At 39.5% G+C, this 23,198-nt stretch overlaps 1 protein-coding gene across 1 annotated transcript; it reads left to right on the top strand.

The window, feature by feature from the left end:
• The first annotated feature begins 733 nt into the window (after positions 1-733).
• On the top strand, positions 734-22,465 carry EXOSC7 (exosome component 7). Its single transcript, XM_074575230.1, has 8 exons — positions 734-866; positions 2,150-2,251; positions 2,946-3,040; positions 8,813-8,978; positions 13,340-13,410; positions 18,068-18,191; positions 19,102-19,257; positions 22,330-22,465. Exons 1-8 carry the CDS (start codon positions 810-812, stop codon positions 22,432-22,434), a joined length of 876 nt encoding a protein of 291 aa, XP_074431331.1. The 5' UTR covers positions 734-809; the 3' UTR covers positions 22,435-22,465.
• The last annotated feature ends 733 nt before the right edge of the window (positions 22,466-23,198 follow it).

The following is a 23,198-nucleotide window of genomic DNA, read 5'->3' as shown; positions in this document are numbered from 1 at the left end:
GTGCTCGGTAGGCACCGCTCCCTGCCGGAGCCTTCTGCGGGGCGTGTAACAGCTCTACACCCCACCTTGCCCGTGTGAAGGGGCGAGAACCCGACCGGGGCTCCCTGCTCAGCGGCTGCAACGGCCGTTATCATAGAATCACAGAATGGTTTGGGTTGGAAGGGACGTTTAAAGATCATCTAGTCCAACCCCCCTGCAGTAAGCAGGGACACCTTTAACTAGATCAGGTTGCTCAGAGCCTCATCGAGCCTGGCCTTGAATGTCTCCAGGGATGGGGCCTCCACCACCTCTCTGGGCAACCTGTTCCAGTGTCTCATCACCCTCATTGTAAAGAACTTCTTCCTAATGTCTAATCTAACCCTAATCTGCTCTCGTTTAAAGCCATTGCCCCTCGTCCTATCGCTACATGCCCTTGCAAACAGCCCCTCCCCAGCTTTCCTGTAGGTCCCCTTCAGGTACTGGAAGGCTGCTATAAGGTCTCCCAGGAGCCTTCTCTTCTCCAGGCTGAACAACCCCATCTCTCTCAGCCTGTCCTCACAGGAGAGGTGCTCCAGCCCTTTGATCATCTTTGTGCCCTCCTCTGGACCCGCTCCAACAGGTCCACGTCCTTCCTGTGAGGGTTCCAGGCGACCGCAACGGCCGTTAGACCGACCCCGGCCACTTTCCCGCCTCCAGGCGCGTGCGCGGGGGCGAGCAGTGCGCAGGCGCAGAGCCTGCCCCGCCCACCGCCGGGCGTCACGCGCGGCCGTTGCCAATGGCGGCGGCAGCGGCGCGCGGACGCCGGAAGCGGAAGAGCAGTGGTGGGAAGTATGGCGTCCGTGGTGCTGAGCGAGGCGGAGAAGTTCTACATCGTCCATGGTGTCCAGGTAGCGGCGGTGTCAGCTGCCTTGCAGGAGGCTCCGCTAGGCCGGGGCGGCGTGGGGGCGGCAGTCTCCGCCCTGGGGAGCGGGAAGTCGTCGGGGCTTGCTCGGCGTGGCCTGGCCCTGCCTATAGCGGCGTTGCCCTGTGAGGCGTAAGGCAGGGCCTTTTCCCGTCTCTGCGGGCTTTTTCCCTGTGGGCAGGTGCGGGGCGGTAATGAGTTACGCTGTAGGGCGGGGAAGAGGGGGAGGGAGCTTTCCGTGGCCTGGTGTCTCTGCGGTGGTAATCATACAATCACAGAATGGTTGGGGTTGGAAGGGACCTTAAAGATCATCTAGTTCCAACCCCTCTGCCATGGGCAGCGACACCTCCCACTACACCAGGCTGCTCAAAGCCCCATCCCGCCTGGCCTTGAACACTTCCAGGGATTGGGGCATCCACAGCTTCTCTGGGCAGCCTGTTCCAGTGTCTCACTGCCCTCATTGTGAAAAATTTCGTCCTAGTATCTAATCTAAATATGCCCTCTAAATCATCCAAGCCCACTGAGAATGGAGCATCAGAACAGAAAGCAGACTGAGAACAGGACGTGGATTTGGTTTTTTTTTTCATTTCTTGTCCTTCTCTTTCCCCCTCTTCCCTCGCTCTTTCTCAAGTTTTTGCTGTTCCATAGTTTTGGCTTGTCACTAAGCTGAGGAACAGTGAGTGGACCAAGGAGGAAGAGTGAAGGATGTGTGGGGAGAAATGCCAAAGATAAAAGGACTGTTTTCTGCAAAGTATGGAAACTGTATTTCACTGCAAAGAAAACTACTTTTATGGGGATGACCTGTATAGTATCTGGCGATGCATAATATCTGTTTTTGAAATACAAACATTTGGAAGGCTGGTGGGTTATTTTTGTCTGCCGGATCCTAATTACATATATAAAACTACAGAACTTGAGTATCGCAAGAAAGACCCATGTTGTGTTAGTTAAAGTACCTTTTAAAGCCAAGATCTTTACACTTTTGTAGTCTGAAGCTTTCTATTGAAACAGGATGGAAGTAGTGCAGGAGTTCGGGTCCGTCTGCAGAGAGCTTGTTGCAAGCTCTAGATAAAGGAGAGGTGAATGGAGAAGTACAGTTGGTTGTGTTGTACTCTTAAGTGAAAGTTAGTGATGAAACTGGGAGCTGGTGCTTTTATATTACTTTTACTTGTGTTTGGCATAGGAAAAGGAAACTTTAAAATCACAGATTCTTTTTCTAGTTTTCATTACTGATTCCCTTAAGCACAATATATTGATTGTTGTTCTTAGGAGGACCTTCGTGTGGATGGTCGTGGCTGTGAAGACTACAGATGTGCAGAAGTAGAAACAGATGTTGTATCAAACACAAGTGGATCTGCAAGAGTTAAGCTGGTAGGTAAATTTCTTAGGGGTCGTGTACCTTGCTGATGAAACTTCTGCATCATGTGACTAGTTTTAAGATAAGCTGAGGCTCTGTGTAGATGGGTATAATAAAATGTGTGTATATATAGCACTAATTGAAAGTATGGGTTAAGGAAATGATGACAGGATATATAATTTATTCAGGCTGGCCTAAGCTACTTGAGCTAGATTTACTGTGAAGTACCTGAAAAGCCTTCAATCTGAATCCTGAAAAAAAATGAAATTGCTGCTGTGCCTAATCACTGGAAAAAATAGTTCTGTTCCTTTAGAGTGAAGCAGAACTATTTCTGGCATGTATTGAGTGTGAAAAAGATAAATATACTGTACAATATTATAAAGGTTCTGCAGATACAGCTGTTTCCAAACCAAAATCCTAGAAAAAGTCGTCGATATGAAGAGTGTCTTTTTAACCTAGAGAAAGCTAATATGTGTGGCAATTATTTGAAGAAACTTCTAGGTTTAACAAAGGAAAGGCTTCTAAAGCCTCTTCTTTTTTAAAAAAAAACAAAAAAAACAAAACGAATGTGATTTTAAGTTCACTATGATAGAGTTATGGGTGCAGATAACTGAAAGGCAGAAATATCAGTTTACCATAGACATTTAAATTAAATGAGTAGTTTTGTGAATATAATTCCAGTTGTACGATGTGTTTTTGTTTTAACAGGGCCACACAGATATCTTGGTAGGTGTAAAAGCTGAAATGGGGACACCGAAGTTGGAGAAACCAGACGAAGGTTACCTGGAATTCTTTGTTGACTGGTTAGTATGCTAGAAGAGAAGGAAATAGATCTAATACGTGGAATAAATGACTAATCAGATCTTACCCTTCTTCTGAAGTTTATACCTTCATTCCACTAACCTCCCATAAGGGTCTGGGTGATAGAAACAAGTTATTCTACTGTTTCAATAGCGTTGAATGTTCAGAAACTTTCTGCTGGTTCTGCAGAGCCAAAATAAGCAAAACAATAGGAATTAAAGAATGAAGTTGGGTTTGAAAACAAAAATGCCAAATTGCATAGCATCACTGCAGCTGGAAAAGAGTAATGGTTCAGTTGCACGTGTGTTTAACATGACTTTGTGACCACAATGTCAGTTGTCTTTTTGACAGTGATAGAACAGAAAAAAATCTCTTTCAAAAACGTAGTATCCAGAAGAAAAGAATTGACTGATACAGATTGTACTTTAACTGTACCTAAAGGGTTTTGCTTACTTTGCCTTTGAAAGCAGTGGAAAAAGTTTGAAGTGTGTTTTGTACAAAAACGTTTGTTTAAAAAAAACATAAATCCTCACTGTAAACTTTAGATGTATAAGTTAATTAGAAAATTTTGTCATGTTTATTGGTGAATAAGTATATAATTAACTAAAATGGTATTTGGTTTTATTCCTGGCTTTGTGCTACAAATGGACTATTGTTTATCCTTAAGTCTTCATAGTGCTTGAATTATCAAGGAATCTAGAAGAAAACTGAGAGCTTTTGTTTTCAGGTTGCTCTGAGGTAGCATAGTGGCATCTCAATGTTATTCCAGACCCTCTGCTGTCTGAAACTACCATACCCATATCTTGTAGACTTCCTAAAACTGTTCTTTATGAAATAATGTGCTTTGGGAGCATCTCCTAAAAGCCTTGGCACTGTCAAGTTAGCTGTTTTGCCTGTGACCTTTTTTTAATTTTTATTAGAAAACAAAAAATGTGGCTACTCTGACATTAAACCAATATACTGTTAGTAAAGCTAAGGTATGAGAGCTACTAAGTGTATATCTGGTAATCTTTCTGACCTAACTGGCTGCATCTGCCTTAATGTTTGTATCTCTCTCACATTATGCAGCCTTTTCTAAAACTGCCTCTGTACATCATAAAGTACTAGTTAACTGTGGAAACTTACGGTTTGTAGAGGGAAGGACTCACCGATGAATTAATGATCATTAATTTGAATACTTTTAAAGCATTTCATACTGTTCAAAAATACGAGGCAGGAAGATGATCTTCTCCAATGTGGTCCTGCTATTAGAGGGTATCTGAGCTTGACTACTTTATAAAACTTGCGTATGAAATATCCTAAGTAGTACCCGCTTTGTTCTGGTGGCTTCTATTTGAAGAAAGCCCAATGACAGCAGGGACATCTCCTTATTAAAATAAGTGGTCTGTGGGAATGTTGCAATACTGTGACACTTCTTTCATAGGCAAATAAAAGTTAGAAAAACTTTAACTGATGAGATTAATGTTAGCTTGTGTTTTCTAACCGTTAATCTCTGCTTCATGAGAAGACGGGAGGGAGATGTGCAGCAATATTGCGCAAGATGGATTGTGTCAGTTCTAGAAATAGGTAATCCTTACTTTGTGTGACAAGACAGACCAAAATACTAAATTTTAGAGAAGGGTAGTCACTTCTTGCATGCCTGTGCCACCAGGGAAAGGTGACCTCTAGCTTCCAGAAAGATCCAAAAGAGAAAATGTGAAGTGGGAGCAGCTTGTTCTCTGTAAAGGGAAATGAGATGCTGTCAGTACTCTGACGTTTTTCCAGGCTGCCACTGGGTGGTAGTAACTGAGCATAGTTTGATACACTGCATCTCATGGTGAAGTTCGTGTGTGTTCTACCTGGCTTTTATATTGTTGAAGCTAATAATAAATACTCAGACTGTAGTGTTTTCTATCTTAAAATGCTTGTATCCTGAAACTTGCATGATTTCTTGTATTGCTGGAAACAATCAGTTGCTGGATCATGTATATAATTCTCTGCCCCCAAATTCCGTTTCTCTTCATTCTGCTGAGTCCTTATCCTGGAGTCTGAGAAGCACGTTTAGTCTCATTTTGAGACAGACTTTAATGCTAAAACAGACTCTAATGCTGGAAGAGATGATTTTTGGGGTATTGATTTGTGATAGTAGAAATCAATTATCATATAACAAGTCAGTATCCTATGTGCTGTCCTTACTGCCCATCAGCACTGGAGAAGGCACTCGTCCTGGTCGTTGATGTTGAAAGACTGCCATATGTCTGCTTTTGTCATGTTTTGGGCTTGTTCTAATACTATCTTGTTAGTGGGGGTTTTTTTTGGTTTGGGTTTTTGTTTTTTGACTGAAGCAGAGATTTATAATTTCCAAAGTGGAAGAAATAAAAAAATAAAAAAGCAGACAAATCTAAATTCCTTGAATGCATTAGACTGTGTTTGTGGAATTAGGGAAGCAATGAATGTATTTGTCCAAGTCTTGCCATCTGTTCCTCCACTTTGAAGTCCAGACGTGTTTTTGTTCCAGCTGGAAGAGAGGGCCTGTTTCACTGGTGCCTGTATGGAGCACTGGATCAGATACGATCTTAACTATGACAGATGGAAAGCGGTTCTCCAAATCGTAAGAGATGACAGTATTGCAGAACAGCCACATCAGCGTGCTCTTAGGTGATCCTCAGATACTGTTCTGTTGGGTTTTCTGGGGAAAATGTTAATTTAAATCAAATTTCAGTGTGATCACTAAAGATATTGCCTGAATGGTGGCCGCAGAAAAGGAGCCTCTTCTCCTATCCTCCCTACTACCATAAACTCATTATCATGGCAACTGTTCTTTGCAGAGGCAAGAGGCAAACTAATGAGTTGCAAAAGAGTGAAATGTCTTTACAATTTTTTATGGTACTTCCTCCATTAAAGATGGTCTGTAGTGGGTTTAGCTTGCTTTTCAGAGAGAAGCACCATCTGATGGTTGAGTAAAAACTGTTTCAAACTGTATAAGCAGATCTGAATCAGTAAATCAACATTGGTAGAGTTACCAGTTTGACTAGACTAAATCCAAACCCTTGTTAGCCCAATTCTCTGTAGGATCATGAGCTTGAATATCATCATAATCACATTGACACAGTTAGACAGCATCTGGAACTGAATTCTTGTCTATCTGTTTCTTGGCCTGCGTTGGCAGTCCAGTTGTGTCATAAACGTGGCATCTTTTGGCTGCTTTCTGGAAGAGCGGAATATTAGTGAGGTGGTTAACTTACTGCTGATTCTAAAACAGTGAATCTGCCCTCTTGTTTTAAATGACTGTATGTTTCTTTTGATGCAAGAACAGAAATCTGGTATTGGTTCCTTGAAGTAAATACAGCTTCAAGTGAAGAATATCCTCTGTGTAATGAAGTCTTTGTATACCAGGAAAATAGCTGTAAACTTTAATTAGCTGTTTTATCTCCTGTTGTAATTACTTACATTGTAGATTGTAGTATGTTAACGGCCTGAGCAACGGATGGGAAGTACTTAGCTACTGTGAGAGAAAGGTTTTGACTGGTAACAGCAAGGGTTTTGAAAGTAGAGATCTGTGGTAGAAGCCTCATTATGCTTTAGGAGTCTTGATTGTTATGCAATGTGACACTGAAGTGGTTTTGAAAGTCTTTAACATTACATTCTCTTCAGGAGTAGAAATTCTGTGCTCCGCTTGGCCACTGCTAAGTTCTTTCTGCGCTACATAAATCAAGTTTTTTGGCATTTTCTTTTATTAGTGTGCTAGACAACCCTTTTTCGATTTTACACTGTGTAAATGACTGCAATAGTCTGGGCACTGGGTGGCAGTATTTACCATAGAGTTACAATAGTACCCTGCTAACCGTTTTATTTCACTTTGATTGCAAGCAATTGAAGAGTTAATAATGGAATTAACATGCAGTGAAACTTGTGATGATGTTCCAGTTGAGTCTTACATTCTTCTTACTCTGTTAAAGAAAGTGGCCATTTATAATTAAAAACTACAACATTTGATAAACCTTTGTGTTTAGAAATAATAATGAGGTATAGACTAAGGTTTGTATACTTCTTTTCAATTTATCATAGGAATCATAGTACTTGTATAACCATACTTTAAACAGAATGGTTTAAACAGAAGGATCTAGTTAACTTGTGCAAAAGCTGCATCCAGGGGCAAGTGCTTGTTTAATACAACCTACAGGCCTGACCCAGCATATTTCCAGAATTAAGTTATACTTAGGTATGGTCCTATCTTATAAAATTGGTGTCTAATATTAACACAACTGTGAATAATATGTCACACTTGAAGCGCTTATTCATGTGGCAAATGTAGTTTGGAAGCATCGGTCAGTGCTTGATTGGCAGTAATTTATTTTTTTTAAGCATGCATAGTGCTGTCTGGTTATAGAAGCAGCAAATAACTTCTACAAAATTCAGTAGCTCTTCCCGATATTCAGAGTTGTCGTCAGTTCTGCAGAAGAACAAGTTGGGAGAATTACTGTGAGGTAAGAATTTCCCTTACAGGTGCTGCAGTTTTGTTGATACAACTCACTTGATGGTTTAAGTCATGCCTAGATAATGTGGATCTTTAGTCGTTGGGCTTTTTTTAAAGGAGAAGGGATTATATTCCAAGACTTTGTTTTGTGCTGTATGTTTGCGTTCCTGTGGTAGTCCTGCTGGAAGAGCTAAGGGTTTGTATCGTCATATAAACACAAAACATACATGAGAAATTGGCACTGTGAGGTGCCCAGGCAGGAGAATACAAGGCTTTGCTTTTGTAGATTTTGAACGTATCAGACTGCTTCTGTGGAACCACCTCCTTTCCTATGTTCTGTAATGAGAAATTAAATTGGGGGAAGTCTGACTAGTTTATTTAAAAACAAGATCTGCAATGTGTGGTGTGGGTCCACTACTTGAGAATGCTCTTGCCTTCTCTATAAACCAGAGGTTGGGTTCAGAATATTTGTTGTTTTGCTGTGTATGCATCTCTGGACATTTCTGCTCTATTTCCTTGTGACTTGGAGGTGAGGTTTTTTTTGTTTGTTTGCTTGTGTTTGGTTTTTTTGGTTTTTTGGTAGGCCTGTTTTCTTGTATTGTTAGAATTTTGTTCTTAGCTGTGTACAAGGTCTTGGCACCCAAGGACTTTCTTGCATGACTGCTCATAAACGAAGTTTGTTATATTAGAATCGGGGAAGTGAAGGCCACGCACTTTTGTCAGATCCCTTTTGGAAAAAACGTTCTTTAGTTGCTGCTCTCCATAAGCTGCAGTTGCTGAAAATAATGAGCTGCTGTCTGTAAGTGGCTTGATAGCAGAGAGCACACTCAGTGAAGAAATTACCAATTAAGGTCGGGCAGTCATGTCACTTTAAAGGAAGTGCGTCATATCGTCACATCTTTCTCTTAGCCACTCTCTTATCTTATTAATTTAACATTCAGCTCTAACAGGCTGTCTTCTTAGCAGTTCTGAACTTAGTACAGATTTCTCTCACTTTTTTATTTTTGAAAGGTTTGAGATGACAGAAGATGAGAGTGCTTAAGAAATAATCCCTGAGAGAATTCATCAACTTTAATATTGTAACTTGGGAACTGAAGATAGTAGTGGAATTTAATTAGTATCAGTTTGTAGCAAAATGTAGGTATATTATCTGCATCAAGGCATTTTCTTATGCAAAATGGAAATAATTTCTTTGCAGATAGGATGCTTATTCTTGTACAAATAAATCCTTAGATATTTCTAATGCTTTATATTTAAGAAATGTTCTTTGGGTATTGGCTGCTTCAGAAGTGAAAGTATTTTTTCTTTCTTTATCTAGTTCTGCAAATGCTACTCCTGAATTTGAAGGCCGGGGAGGAGAAGAACTTGGCACAGAGATAGCAAATACGCTCTACAGAGTATTTAGCAGTGAGAGCAGTGTAGACTTGAAATCACTTTGTATTAATCCCAGAGAGCACTGCTGGGTTCTCTATGTTGACGTATTGGTAAGTAAGGAAATGAAAACCAAGACTGAAGGAGTTTTTTCAAGGCGCTGACTGACTTAGCATAACCATGTTCTATTTTCATATTAAAAAAGCTTCTCATAATGTGATATAAGGCTTCCCAGCATGGATGGCCATTTTCTTGTGAATCTGCCTATAATAGTTAATCACTACTTCCAGCTTGCTCTTTTTCTACTCTTCTTGATGCCACTGCTCCACTGCAGAGCTAATAAAACACTGAGTACTCTGAATCTGTCTCAGATAAAAATCAATGACCTTAATACTGACAAGGAAATTGCCACTAAAGAAGGCTAAACTTTTCTCCTTGCTAGATATAACACCAAATTTATCATTCTAACGAATGTATGTTAGCATGGGTGTACGTTAGCCCTGACATAACTGTCCATCCTGTCTACCTCTCTGCACTATTATCAGTACTAGTTCAGTAAAGTAAAATAGAAGCTTTTCTGGCAAAAGTTAAATTTTGCATAGGCACTTTTTGATTAAAATTGTATACGTGTATTGAATGTAGAAGACAAACTGAATATTTGTTCCCATTAAAAAATGGAAACTGAATTTTATGCGTATAAATCTTGTGCTTGCAACAGCTCAATTTCCAAACTACGCTGTATTTAGAGCACTCTGTCATGGGAATTTAATAGAAGTCTGCAAGTCAGACTCTCTTGAGCATTATTTCCAATTCTTATTGGCCCAAAGTTGAGTTTCTATTTGTCAGATTTGTAACTGAAAATATGTTGAGGTATCTTACTCACAGGAATCCATTAATGTCTATGTAGTGATTTGCAAAATGTTAAGCTGTCTCGCAAAAAAAAAAAAGTACAGGGTTTTGTTAAACAAAACAGGAACCTTCAGACTAAGACCTAAATAAATGTGAAAATTAGTCCATTAGGTTTTTAAAAAGCAGTAGCATTAGCCTAATTATAATAGATATGGTACATGCCGTGACTTAGTCCACATACAGAATGATCAAATATGTACCACTGCTGAGTGCTTTAACAGTCCTAGTCACCAGCTTATTGGAACTTGGCATAGTTTAATAAAGAATGAAGTGTTAGTTCTGAGAAATCACACTGGGGCCTTTAGTTACTAGGTAATTACAAGCAGAGGTACAGAATATTAAATGTTGTGCGTATTTAAGCAATGTACTGCTTAGCATTACATAAACACTGCATAAACAAAGGCTTTCATAAAGCTAACTGCTGCAGAAGTAGTTCTGAATAGCTTTTATATGAGGTGTAACTGGTCATTATTTGATGCTTCCTGGACAAATTTGTTGATTGTACACAGCTACAGAGAAAAACAGTCTCGGGTTTTTTATGCTACGAGGTTGTATCAGAATTATCAATGTCAAGACCTATGTTTTGTGATGAATTTTGCATTTAGGTTTGTTTACAGTGCCAAGAAAGAATCTGTTGTAGGTTCATAATTAGGATTCTAATCTTGATGAGTGTTTTTAATGTCATATTCTGCAGGAATTTTGTGTGTGAGCCATTGAAGAGCTGCTGGTATAGTTAGAACAACGTACTTTTGTCTCTTATTCTGTTACTTGCGCTTCTTTTTTTCCTACCCCAGGCCTCTGTATTTTCACATTTTTGAGGTATCTGTACTATTTCCTCTTCTAAATAGAAGACCTGCGTATCACATGTGAGAGTTTATACTTGATACTTACAGGTTTTTCCTGAAGTTGTTCTTGATGAATCATTCCTATAAAGCTGTATTTTAATAGCACATGGTGAAAGTATGACACTTGTGCTAGTACAAGGCACTACAAGTCGTATTATTCATCACTTGAAGGAAGCAGATTCTAAATATAATTACAATGCTTATTGAGAGTCGTTTGTATGATGTTTTTCTTCAGAATTCCTGGAAATTGTTCACATTAGTGTTTGTGGTGGACGGAAAATAAGTCTTAAATCTGTCATGAGCCTGAAACTACTGGTACCTTGTGGTCAGGTGGGAAGGTACTTGTCTTCAAGTCTCTCATTCCAAAAGACAAAAACTCAGAAAGATTGTTATGAACCTGGAGATACTCCATTGCTATGTAATTTAGCCATGTGCACTTTGATTGAAGCATCTATATTCAGCTTCTGTGCGTAAACAAAATTTGAGATATGTAACCTCAAAAAAGAAAATAGTATATTTTGCATAGTCATGCAGCTTATCTCTTCAAAACACTTCTCAAACCTTCTTGTGGTCAGTGTACTTGGGAGGTGTTATAATTGTGTGCAGTCAGACTAGAAAGAAAATAACTTCAGCGATACAGGCTACAGAGATGCAGACATGGACACGTACAGATAGATGTTAAAGGCAAGAATATATAACTTGACCTTTCAAAATACATGCATTCTTTCTTAATAATAGAAGGCGTTCAGCTTCCAAAGAGTAGCTCATGAATGTGGAGATACACTGTACTGCAAAACTATAAGCCTGTTCTTACCCTCTCTATCTTTCCCTCAATTTCTTTCCCCTTCTAAGTTGTTGATGTCAGAAATAAGCTTTTAGGCATTTTTGAGGGTGTTTTTGATACATGCATAGCCTTCTCCCCATAATTTGCCCCAGCAGCCTGCAGTGCTGAGCAAGGAGAATTAAAGCATGCCATCTCTTTTCATTCCCTACCCATTCACGGTACATTGTGTGTTGGGGGGGTGCGTTAGTTTCTGTTGAAGTTTTAGCAATTCACTACTGAGCATTCCTGAGAGGATTTCCTCACCTTTTCTATTTCCCCCCAGTTTGGAAAAAAAAAAAAACAAACCACCTTAGAAATCTGTCCTTTCGGAGAAAAAACTTCTTTGAATAAGGCAAGATCTACAATGTTTTCTCTTTTTTTCCACCCTCAATAACTTTTTCATTTGTACATCAGTAAATTAAAAGCAGTCCTTTCTAAAGACTCCTTTGCTTCCCATGATGCACAATTGTGCAGAGTTTTGAAGTCCTTAATAAATAAATAAACGGGGGGGATCTCAGTACAAGGGGCTTCAGCTGAGAAGAGCGTTCATTTCTTCTTGCAGGAACTGTTGTACCATGCTTGTTACAGGCTTTGTTCCTGTAGGTGCCACTGTAATACAGATAAGGCTCTAAAGCAGCAGCCTGAACATAAGCTTAGCAACAGTACAGGCACATCCCATTATTGTGTTTTAATAACAAAGATATTGTGGGGCTTATTGAGTTATCCAGTAAAATCCAATAACGACTGAATGTGGCAAGTTAACCTCTCTGTATCCAGCAGCTGTTTGCAAAGAAATAATTTGATCGCCTTTGTATTTAGCCTTCTACCCCAACTTTTTGTCATTCTTTTTACACAGTTAGGTCTGTCTTCATAAAAATAAACTGTCTTTCCAGAAGATCTGATTTATGATTTGCACCCAGTGCGGGAGTTTATCTCATTCGTAAATAGATTCTGAAGAACAATCAATGCAATCGGTGTTGCAAAACTTGTTTTTCTCTCATCATACAGCACAGATTGATGTAATGGAGAAGCATCCATATGTTCTTGCTGAAGTAGTTTCAGATGCTTGCTGGGGATGTGTGTGTTCATAGAATAGTACTGGCAGCTCGAGTGGAACTTCTCAAGAGCTAATGCAAGGCTATGACCAAATACGTCTTTGAGTTGTCCCTCAGGCTGTAGAAAGTATTAGTGGTTATGGGAGCCCTGCCTTTTTATATAGTATGCAGTGCTGTTCTGATCTTCATGGGAAGAAACTAAGCTAGGCTCCCTCCACACATTTTAATTCAAATGACAGTGTTATCAACAAGTAGACTTTGACATCAGGATTTCCTTAGACAAACCCGCTGATGACTCCTTTTCCATAAAGAATAGAGAATAAGTCATGATGTGCCTTTGTAACTATACCTTTTCATTCTGGGTGACAGTTTGCGTTGCTTCTTTGAAAACAATTCTACTACTTACATTTGTCCAGATGATATTTAAGAAAGACTTCTTTTTGAAATAAAGTATAGCAAATGGATTGGCTTGATTTAACATTAAAGAATTAATATGGTGAGTTTATAAAAAGAAGTCTGGTCATAGTCTAGTTCAGAGCATTAACAGGAGGAGAGTAAGAACAGCGGTGGTTTCATTTGAGCTGTTATTAAATTTTATCATTAATTTTAATATGAAGTGCATTAACTCTTCTGTTTTGCATGTATAATACAGTTAGCTGAAATCTTAATTTCCTATCTGTTTTTTATTTTCATAGATAGGCTTTAAAGACAACTTCGTTTTTTAAAAAGCCGTTCTGGTTTTTATTTTTCTGCTGTTTCAAGTAGGCTTAAGTAAAATAAAGACTTGGTTTAAAGTTACTAGCCTGATATTCTTTTAAAGAGATTCTTTTTATCCTCCCCAGTTACTGGAATGTGGTGGGAACCTCCTTGATGCAATCTCTATCGCAGTGAAGGCGGCTCTGTTTAACACAAGGTAAAGCACAGATCTCATTTCATGTGAGTGGAAGTGGCATGGGAAGTGAAAGAGAAGTACTCTCTGTGAACTAAGCATTTTTAATGCTTAATTATTTAAATAAGAAATATCCAAGGCAACTTGCACTGAGATACATTTGCATGCAAGTAACATGAACTAATGACTTTAGTTCAGTTTCTAATAATCAAGTGTCATATTGTATTATATGCACAATCAGGCTCACAATATAACTTTTGTTCTGTAGCCAGATCCAGAAAAAATTGTCTTGACCGTATGGTTTTGTTGCAAGTACTTGGAGGCCTTTGTGTTGATGCCTTGTGCATTTAAAATAAGAAGTATTTACTGGTATGTGATGCTCCTGAATAAGAAGCCCTCTGTCAGTGTGATCGCAGACTTGTAACTAGCCTTGTTTTCCCACTTCTGGTGTTCTTTCTCATTAACTATTAGTCTAGAGTTCTTTCTAAAACTAAGAGGAAAAACTGGTGGTGAGACATTGTGGAGAGGGGGAGATAACGTGTCTTTAAAAGAACTTTGCCTCGTGCATTTTAATTCAAAGAATGGAAGAACAAAATCTAGTAGAATGAATGATGCAAGTGCTCTGTGTGTGTTTTAATGATAACATTCAATAATATTTTTTCCAATGTTTTTATCTTCTTTATCTACAGATGAAAGGGAATACAGAGTTTTGTAGCACCCTTGAGAAAGAAACTAGTGAATGGTTTGGCAAAAAAAATTATGTAGTAAAAGTAGCTGGAAGAGGTGCAAAAGTTAGACTCTTACAGGCATAAATGTTTTGAAAGTGGATTTCAAATTGTTTTTCAGCTGTAAATTAGAGATGCTAAAGTCAATGGCATAGTTCTGGCGTATTCATCAGGGAATCAGCACACAGTACTAGAGCTGGAAAAGTACTTGCAAGAGGAAGAGGAAAATAGACTTTTGAAGACAGGCAGTATATCAGGATATAAACACTTTAAAAGGGGGTAAGGGGAGAATCCATCTAAGACTACAACTTGTATATATTGCTTGTATATATTGCTGAGAAACTTCCCATGCTAATCAAGTTCTCAGCAGTCATTTTTAACAGTAGCTTGTTTTTGTAGCATTAAGAAATACTGTCACAAATGGAATGGCTCACAAAAGAGTTGACAGTACACTAAAGGGAAGAAATGCCTGTGTCTCTGTGTGTGAGATGCCAGGATACAAAAATCCTATAGTTAAAAAAGTTGCTCCCGTGTGTGTTGTTTTGCAGATCTAAGGCATGTACTTTATTTACAAGATAACTAGGCCTTTTTTCTTATTTCATCCAGAATCCTAGTTCTGAATAAAGAGAGAAGATCATATACAAATTGATTAAAATAAATAAATAAATAGAAGAAAATCTGTTGCTTTGGGAACGTGGGCAACATGGAGAGTATAATTGTTTTAATGATCATGCTTTATTTTTATTCTTCTGAAAAACTGTATCTTTTATATAATCTTTAATCTATGGGCAAGCAGCCACAGTCTTGTGGAAGTTGGATATCAAATCAAAATGCGGTCCAGTGTGACATAATGCAGAGCCTGTTGATTTTTGACCTGTGAGAACCCCGTCTATTGATTTGAGCAGGGAATGCTAGTACCTCTAAGCTCGTATGAGCTCAGAAAGTCAGGAGGTGAAATTCAAAGTGAAAACCTATTGTCCTCATTCACTATTCCTCTCCCTTTCCTTTGGTACCTACTAAGTTTTCTTTGGATTGACACAAGGTTGTTTAGAATAGCTACCTGCTCTTCATGAAATATTATTGTCCCAGCAAGACAAGATGTCAGTTTGAAGGTCATTTCAGATTAAGTGTTCTGAACTTTGCTTGACATGTGTGTCCCTCTTTGAGTCTTACTTTCCTTTCATAATCTGTTTACAACCAGGTTTTTGTTATAAGTCTTTTCAGATCTTCGTCAGGCTTGACTGCAGCCTTGGAACCAAGAACAGGGAGCTGCAGCTGCTGTTTTTCCTTTGAAGCTACAAATTCTCAGATGTTCAAATAGGCATTTGAGCTTCATCCTTAAAATCTTGCTGTAACCATTTTTGTAATAGCTATAGGCACGTTTTTCTTTAGGGCTAAGTAAATGCAAAACCGTAACTTAAGGAATTTTCACAAGAATTATGGGATATAAATCCTTTGTGTGTTTGACCTGACTCATCGTGTCCCCTTCAGGCATGGAGCAATGACAATATAACTGTTTTAGGGGGAACATTTACTCCTTGGAGTTTTGTATGGTTCGTTATATTCTAAAAACTACGTCAAGATCATGTGCAAAAGATTGCAGTTACCAAACTTTCTTCTTAACTGTGTTTCCAAGGTGCTTAAGGCTGGATCGCTCCATGATTGGAGTACATACGGCAAAATGTGCAAGTAGCTACTGTGTCAGGACTTAGCATTAAACTTGATCCTGTGGGATGGGCCTACTTGCAACCGAGACAACAGAAACTAGCCAAATTACAAAAGCTACGCCGTTTATAACACAATAGCTTTGCAGATGTCATGCTTTTTTGCTGGGCAGCATGGTAGAGACAGAACTGATGCCTGCTTGCAAGGGTAGAACTGGCTTTGCCGTTGGGAAGTCTGGGTCGGCAGCATGCAGAAAAGAGCATTGTTCGTTATGTGACTAAGTCCTGCTGTACAGATTTCTGCCCTGATTAGTTGCAGGAATCAAAGCAGAAAAATAAAAGTTGCAAAGTAAACATGTACAGCTAGTTCTTAAGATAAATCTTCATAAGCTGGGAGAGGAAATCTCCAGTTTTCTGGAAATGCTTTTTGTGTAACGCTCTCTTTGCCTGGTTTTTCTGTGTATATACCCCCTTTTTATGCAACTATGATGCTTGTGTCTGATTAACTCTCTTTTTGCCTCTGCAGTAGTTCTAATATGTACCCCACTCATCTTTTCTTGGCCAAAACAGCTCTTTGCAGGGGTTTTTCAGGTATTAATTCTGGCACCTTTTTCTTGCAGACTAAACATTGCACTGGTTTCATAGCTATTTTAGGATGGAGTTACAAATAGCTTAATCTCACGGATTTTCTTGAAACCTTCATTCTTTTTTACGCACTGCTCTGGCACATACACTTTTTGTCTAGGCTGTTGTCCAATGTTCTCCATTGTCCCGTGTAGTAGAGGTTTAGTCACCTTGTGACTTTATTCCATCGATTTTTAATGGAATATTTTTAACTCGAAAACAGGCTTTGATGCATTTCCAATGATTTGTTGTGTAACACTGCAAAGCATTTTGAGTTTCATTTCAGGAAAAAGTACAGATCATAGTTGTTACTGAAAGTTCTAAGTTTTAGCTTGGCTCGGGCCAGTGTTGTTGTAGGGAATTTGTTCTCACTGAAGCAGAGTTAGCTGTTGTGAAGTACTTGCCTCTAGGACTCTTAGCCACAAATAACTAAAATACTCTTCCAGGGAACGATAAAAATCGCTTTGCGTTGGTGGGGGAAAACTTCAATAAATCAGTCCCGATCTCCTCCTCTTTTAAAAGAAGATTTGGTACAGAACGCATAAAAGAATGTAACCTCCAGAGGCTAGTTATAAAACACAACGCTACTGTAAAAGTACTAATATAAAAACAGATTGTGGTTACATTCCACATAGTTACTGAAGTTAGCTTTCTAGGGAGGTCTTGGAATATTATATGTTTTCAAGTGCAAATGTGTAGAAGTGAGAGCAGTATGGTTGCTCTGTGTGGGGGTTTTACTGGCTAGTAAAGCGAAGACACTCAGTGAGCACTCCATCCTACTGGGTACCTGGATAAATGAGGGTATATAAGACACAGATTCTTGGCTTCTTGAGATACTATCTTCTACTAAATTGTTTTAAATTACTTTATTAATTGTACTAAGAAAGCTGCATTAAATTGTCCTGTAAAACTCCCATTAGGTGTCTATAACAAATACAATATATGTATCACTGATAAGGACCTTGTCTAGCTCATTTGTGAGAGCGCTTGTCACTCACAATTGAGAAGAAAGCATTTCTTGGGTTTCTGCTTGAGTTTTTCTCCCTTTTGGGTGTCTGTCGTTAGAACAGTAGAGTCTTCTGGCTTCCTAAAGGATGGGAATATCTTCCCAATCTTCCCATTTCGCTAAAGAGAAAGGATTTTACTAATGTCATCGTCTTCCTTTACCCCAAATCTCCTTAGTGTCATTCTTTCCCAAACAGCTTTACTACTTGTATTTGCTACTGATGTTACAGCTTTGCCAAGCAATGCAATTGCCATAATTCTGACAACTTCACTGTTGTCAGCAAGATTGGGAACCACAGTGCAAAAAGATTCAGTCTTGGTAATTCCTCTCCTGTACATCCAGACAGGTGTACAAAGAATTGTTCAGAATTGCATTGTGCAAGTTCCAAAAGATTCTCTCCCCATATATTAGTGTAAAAACCAGTTCAGAATCTAACAGTTTGAATGATGTAAATATGATGGTCTTATCCTAAATATCTTCCCACTTATGATATTTTCTTCCTAGACTCAGTGAGCGAGTTGTTAATGTTTGATATCTTTCTGGATTTTTTCCTAAACATTTAGGCTCATTTAGAGGAATGGGCACTTCATGGAGCTGAGACTGTATGACACCTGTATTTTTAATCTGTTCTGGCAATGATTTTGCATACTTTGTTTCCACAGAATACCCAAAGTGCGTGTTCTGGAGGACGAAGAAGGCTCTAAAGAGATTGAGCTGTCTGATGACCCTTATGATTGTATTCGACTTAATGTGGATGATGTGCCCTGCATCGTCACACTAAGCAAAGTAAGCCTGACAAATTTCTGGCCTTCTACCTAGACACTTCAGTTTCTATTAGCTTCACCTGCTGTTTATTTTTTCCCTAGAGATAAAACTTGTGTATATATTTGTTTATGCTTGGCCTCCTAATTAAGAAGAACTTTTATCGAATAAGGGGTTTTTTCCGCCTCTGACTTGTGGATTTCCACTTGGTGCATTCTTAAAATGCATCTTCTTGCATACAGAAGAGGTGTTTGTTATTTTTTCATCTACTCCTTGCTCAACATCCAGAGCAGCAGATGCTTCACCATGTTAAAATAAATGGGTATTGTTGTGAGGCACAGAGGTCGTGTGGTCTGCATAGAGTTACACAATGGGTATTTGTTGCTGGGGACAGAACTCTGTTTTCCTGGGTGCAATACTGTCCTTTCCTTTCAAACAGGTTTTTGTTTTCCTTTTCCATATATAGCCCACAACTAGAGGAGTTGATTTGCTGGATGCTGCATTTTCCAGTGCAAGAGTTAGCAATTTGCTGAGTTTCCTGGAATTTTGTCTGACATGTCTTTTAAGCAAGTTTCATAAATAGTAGAAACGTCACCACTGAAGTGGGGGCTCACCCGAGTGTTGGGATGTGCAATTTTCACCGAGTGGGGAAGACAGTCCATGCTTGGATTTGGAGGGAAAGGGGAATCTGGAGTTTCATGTAGTTAAAAGGATGGTCAGAGAGGAAAACAGTGTGAAATAGTGACGTGCTTATCTCACCTGTTATGTATGTACACATAATTTAGGGTCAGAGGCTGTTTAAGTACTGTGCTCTCAAGTCAGTCACATTATATTAGGATGGGAGGCTGTAGATAGCCAACAGAACTACTACTCACAGTTTAACGTCTTAATAAAGAGCTGTAAACTAATATGTCGTTTTGTCACTAACCTACAGATTGGATATAGGCATGTGGTGGATGCTACCCTTCAGGAAGAAGCCTGTTCTTTGGCCAGTCTGCTTATTTCTGTGACCAGTAAAGGTGCCCTCACTTCTATGAAGAAAGTGGGGAAAGGTAGCCTTGATCCTGAGAGTATTTTTGAAATGATGGAGGTAAGGACTTTGAAGCAGTTACTGATGATACTGAATGATACTGGATGAACTGGAACTTGAGTATATGAAAAGCTGCAGTAAGAACTTTAAGAGCAGAGATCCTGATGCTTTTATTAGGTGCACAAGGGATTTGCTGAAGGTCACAGACAGTTCCTTTGGAACAGAATCTTAATATGAATGGAAGTTACCTAAAACTTTAAGATGCCTGAAATGTATGCTACTCAAGTCATTTCAGTCAAGTGCCTCACAGATGTAAGACTGTAAAGCTTAAGTTGATAAACTTTGAGAACTATGTTCCCTCTCTCGTTGTTTCTCTTGAAGACTGAAAGAACAAATCTTCTAACATGGTAAAGTCCCTATAGTGGTGGTACTTTGAATTGCTAGTGCATAGTGTTCTAGCACAACTCATTTGTTTTGTGATAAGCTTACTGTTCTCATTCTACTGTTGTTTTTCTTTACTCCTTTACTGGACTTCTGATCTGGCCCTACTCCTTGAAAATAGTAGTGTCTGGATGTTGTTCACATCCACGTAAGAATTCCATTTTAAACCTTTCTTCAGTCTCTTCTTAAAAAACTGCCTTCTAGTATAAATTCTCATGCCTGGGTTTGGCATTGAGCATGAGACAGAACTGGGTTTTGAACTCGGAGTCAGAATGAAAAATACTTCAAACTGGCTCTGTTTCCTAGAGATCCAGAACTAATTTCATCTTGGCTGTAGTGAGGAATGCAGAACTTGGAGCCAAGTTTGAAAATGCGTGGTCTCAAGTGGAAATGACATGCTGAGTATATGTGGCACCTCCCTGGTTCATGATGTCGCTCCAGAGTGCTAATCTTGGTGGTACCTGTGGGCTTTTTATTTGCATGCACAGAGGTCACCTATCCCCCTTATCATCCACGTAGATGTGCAGAGGGGCATTATCTCTAACTTGGCATGCTAAAGAAACAAAACTTCCTATGGACATCTGATGTGTCTTCCTTGATGGATTTTGAGTCCAATTCTAACTGTTATGGAAGGCTTGAGGTTTTGGGTCTAGGTCTGCTACAAAGAGATAGATGCTTAAGTTAGATACAGGTTCATGGTAGAAGCTGGCCCACGTGCAAATTATTTGCAGAAAGCTTTGATCAGAGTCTCTATTTTATTGACAGATTTTGCTCTACATTGAGTCCTAAGTAGGAAATGAACTTCTGTAGTTCCATTTTATAGCCTGCCCCAAAAGGCTGTGCTTGGGATTATGTCATGCTCATCTTAACACTAATCAGAGATGCATATGGAACGTTACCATGGAAAATCTTCAAACTGTCCTACTCTGCTTAAGAGCTTTAGTGAACTTGTCCCTACTTGTTGGTGCAAGGAGTTAAGAGCTTAAGCTGATCACCCAGTGAGTTGTACCATCTTTCACTTGCTTTGGAAGAAGTCTTCCCTCCTGGGTGGTGAGCAGTTTGAAGGAGTGAGGGATAAAGCTGATGAAAAGAAACCATGATGTTTTCTGGGAGGTCAGAGATTATCTGTTTGGACCTGCCTCAAACTCAGCAGCCTGATGAGGATACCAAGAAAAGCAAAAAGGCCTGGGAATGTCCAGTGGAGGAGCTGCATAACCCTTGATTGACACCTCCGTACCCTTATGATTTGGCTGCAGATCAGAGAGTGTTCAGCTTTCCCTGCCTAGTAGAGAACAGATGTTCGTAGGACATATCTCTTAGGAAGGCAGCTTCATGGGAAAGTTTTGGGAAGCTTCCAACATTAGGCTTTTTTTTTACTGAGTTTATGATATGATCCATAAGAGAGGCAGGCAGGAATAAGATGGCAGCAGTGTTGTGTGTTGTGTCACTACCAAAGCTCTGCACAGTTCCCATTCACTTTGACCTGGTATGAGTGATGTTGTCCTATGTTTGAGGAGAAGAATGCGCAAAGTATATCACTCCTCAGGACTCCGGACTGCTGCTGTGATCTTTGTCCCAGTGCAGAGCTGTAACAATTTTTGTGTGTGCCCCCCTTTATTTAGCATTTAGCTCCGACTGTCTAGGATTGCCAACTACGCTGCTGCATCAAAGCTCTTCTGTCTGGCCACATTCTGTCACCTGGTTCTTCAGTTAGAAGTGTACCTTATTTTAAGGTTTGTGCGCCCACGGTGTTGGCAATTGAGAGCTTTGTGGTCAGGTCTGTGGCAGGCGTAGTCTTCGTTGCATAGATCGGGAGCTAATAAAATGAGTTTAATATAATCTGTCTTTGGCTCTTTAGGGGCAGGTGGGCTCTCTTCATCACTGTGTGGAGTCAGTATTTTAGGTCATTTAGAGAAACCCTGGGAAAGCTCTAATAGTCACCACTGCCTAAAGATCTTTATTTCAGCATTGCCCAATGTTTCCCTGTCCTGCAGCTTCCACAGTACAATTGTGCATTCGGGAGGGGCAGAAGCTGGTATTGGAGCTAATCTTGGTGGTTTTCCACTTCTGGAGTTTATTTCTGTAAAGAAAACCTTCTTTTAACTCCTTTAAGGTCCTTGGATAGTCCCTTCAGATAGGAACTGAACATCATAATGAAGAATCTGCCCCCAAACTGATTTGGTTATGCAGCCAGTGCGCATTTTGGGCTTCTCTGGCTACATGACAGGGTCTAAATTCAGTCTGCTGATTCTGAGCACGTTCAGAAGAGTTTACTGAACTTTGTATTAGTAGGCTGCTTTGCTGGTCAGATACCTGTTTTCCTCTGGCAGCTAGCAGATTGCTTCGTGTTGTGTGTGCTGGCTAATTTGAATGTGTGATTGTACCTGATGTGAATTTAATTTGTATTACTGGGTGATCCAGTGGTGCGCAGATCTGGTGTTAACGGTCATGGAATGCTTCTCTGATGAACGGGAGCACTGCCTTTACGTGTACGTTTTTCCAAAACTTAATCAAATTAAAATGAAACTTACACCACCGTTTTTCTTAATTTAAAGCATGTTTTTATTGTACCAGATGGTATATGCTAATCATTAAAGGGAAAACATTTGTCAAAAGGAAGTGTCTCATGAGAGTTGTCTTTCTGGTAATAAGCATATGTCTCAGGTTTGTTTTGCTTTCTTTGCATTGCAGACGGGAAAAAGAGTGGGCAAGTCATTGCATATAGCCCTTCAGAAGATTTTGGATGAAGAAGAGAGTTTGGGGACCTCACGGCAGAAAGTTGGATTTTTAGGATGAGTTTATATTAAATGTTCAAAACTGTTTTTAATTGATTGTGCAATCTTGTCATTTTGTATATAGAAAGAGGTTATTTTTTTGTTCCAGTACCTTTATCCTTCTGGCTAAGAGACTTTTTAAAATGTTACCAAGCATAAAGAAAGCTACGGTTAAATGCAAGTAAGCAAATTTGAGATGCTTTCCATATGGGTAACTGTCCGCATCTAGGAAGCGCACCAGCAGCAATTGATGCTGTTGCCTGGGAAGTGCTTGAGTCTGTTTTCAAGAGTGACTGGTGTAAGTTCCACTTAATTCTGTTTGCATGTGTTCCACTGCTGCAGACCAGCTGCTGTGTTCAAGGGTGTATATGGGGATGTCCTCGGTGCAGCACAAGCCAGGTTTTGGGCCTCATGAAATATTTTTTTTTTTTTTTTTTGTTCACCAGCCAGATGAGAACAGCACTTTGTGGAATTCTTCCTTTAAATTACTTTTCTTTGAATAAAATGTGGTTAGATTTTACTATAAATACAACATATTCCAAAGTTTCTAATTCATATTTTAAAACAAGATTTCTTTGCTTACCAGAGCACTGCCTATCCTGTTTGCCAACAGGTCCAATAGTAACCTAGCCAAAACCTCTCATGGTGGATAAGGAGAAAGGGCATGGCTAAGGTAGAAGGGAAAATAAGTTCATTTTTTAGGAGTTTGATAATTTAGCTGGAAAGGCATAATGGCTGTCAGTAACGATCCTTTACAGGGAAAGACAGAAGATGGCAGATAAGGGA

This window comes from Larus michahellis, chromosome 2, assembly GCF_964199755.1.
Source record: "Larus michahellis chromosome 2, bLarMic1.1, whole genome shotgun sequence".
Taxonomy (NCBI): domain Eukaryota; kingdom Metazoa; phylum Chordata; class Aves; order Charadriiformes; family Laridae; genus Larus; species Larus michahellis.
The sequence above is the reverse complement of the archived record's forward strand: the minus strand, read 5'-3'. Positions and strand labels throughout refer to the sequence as shown.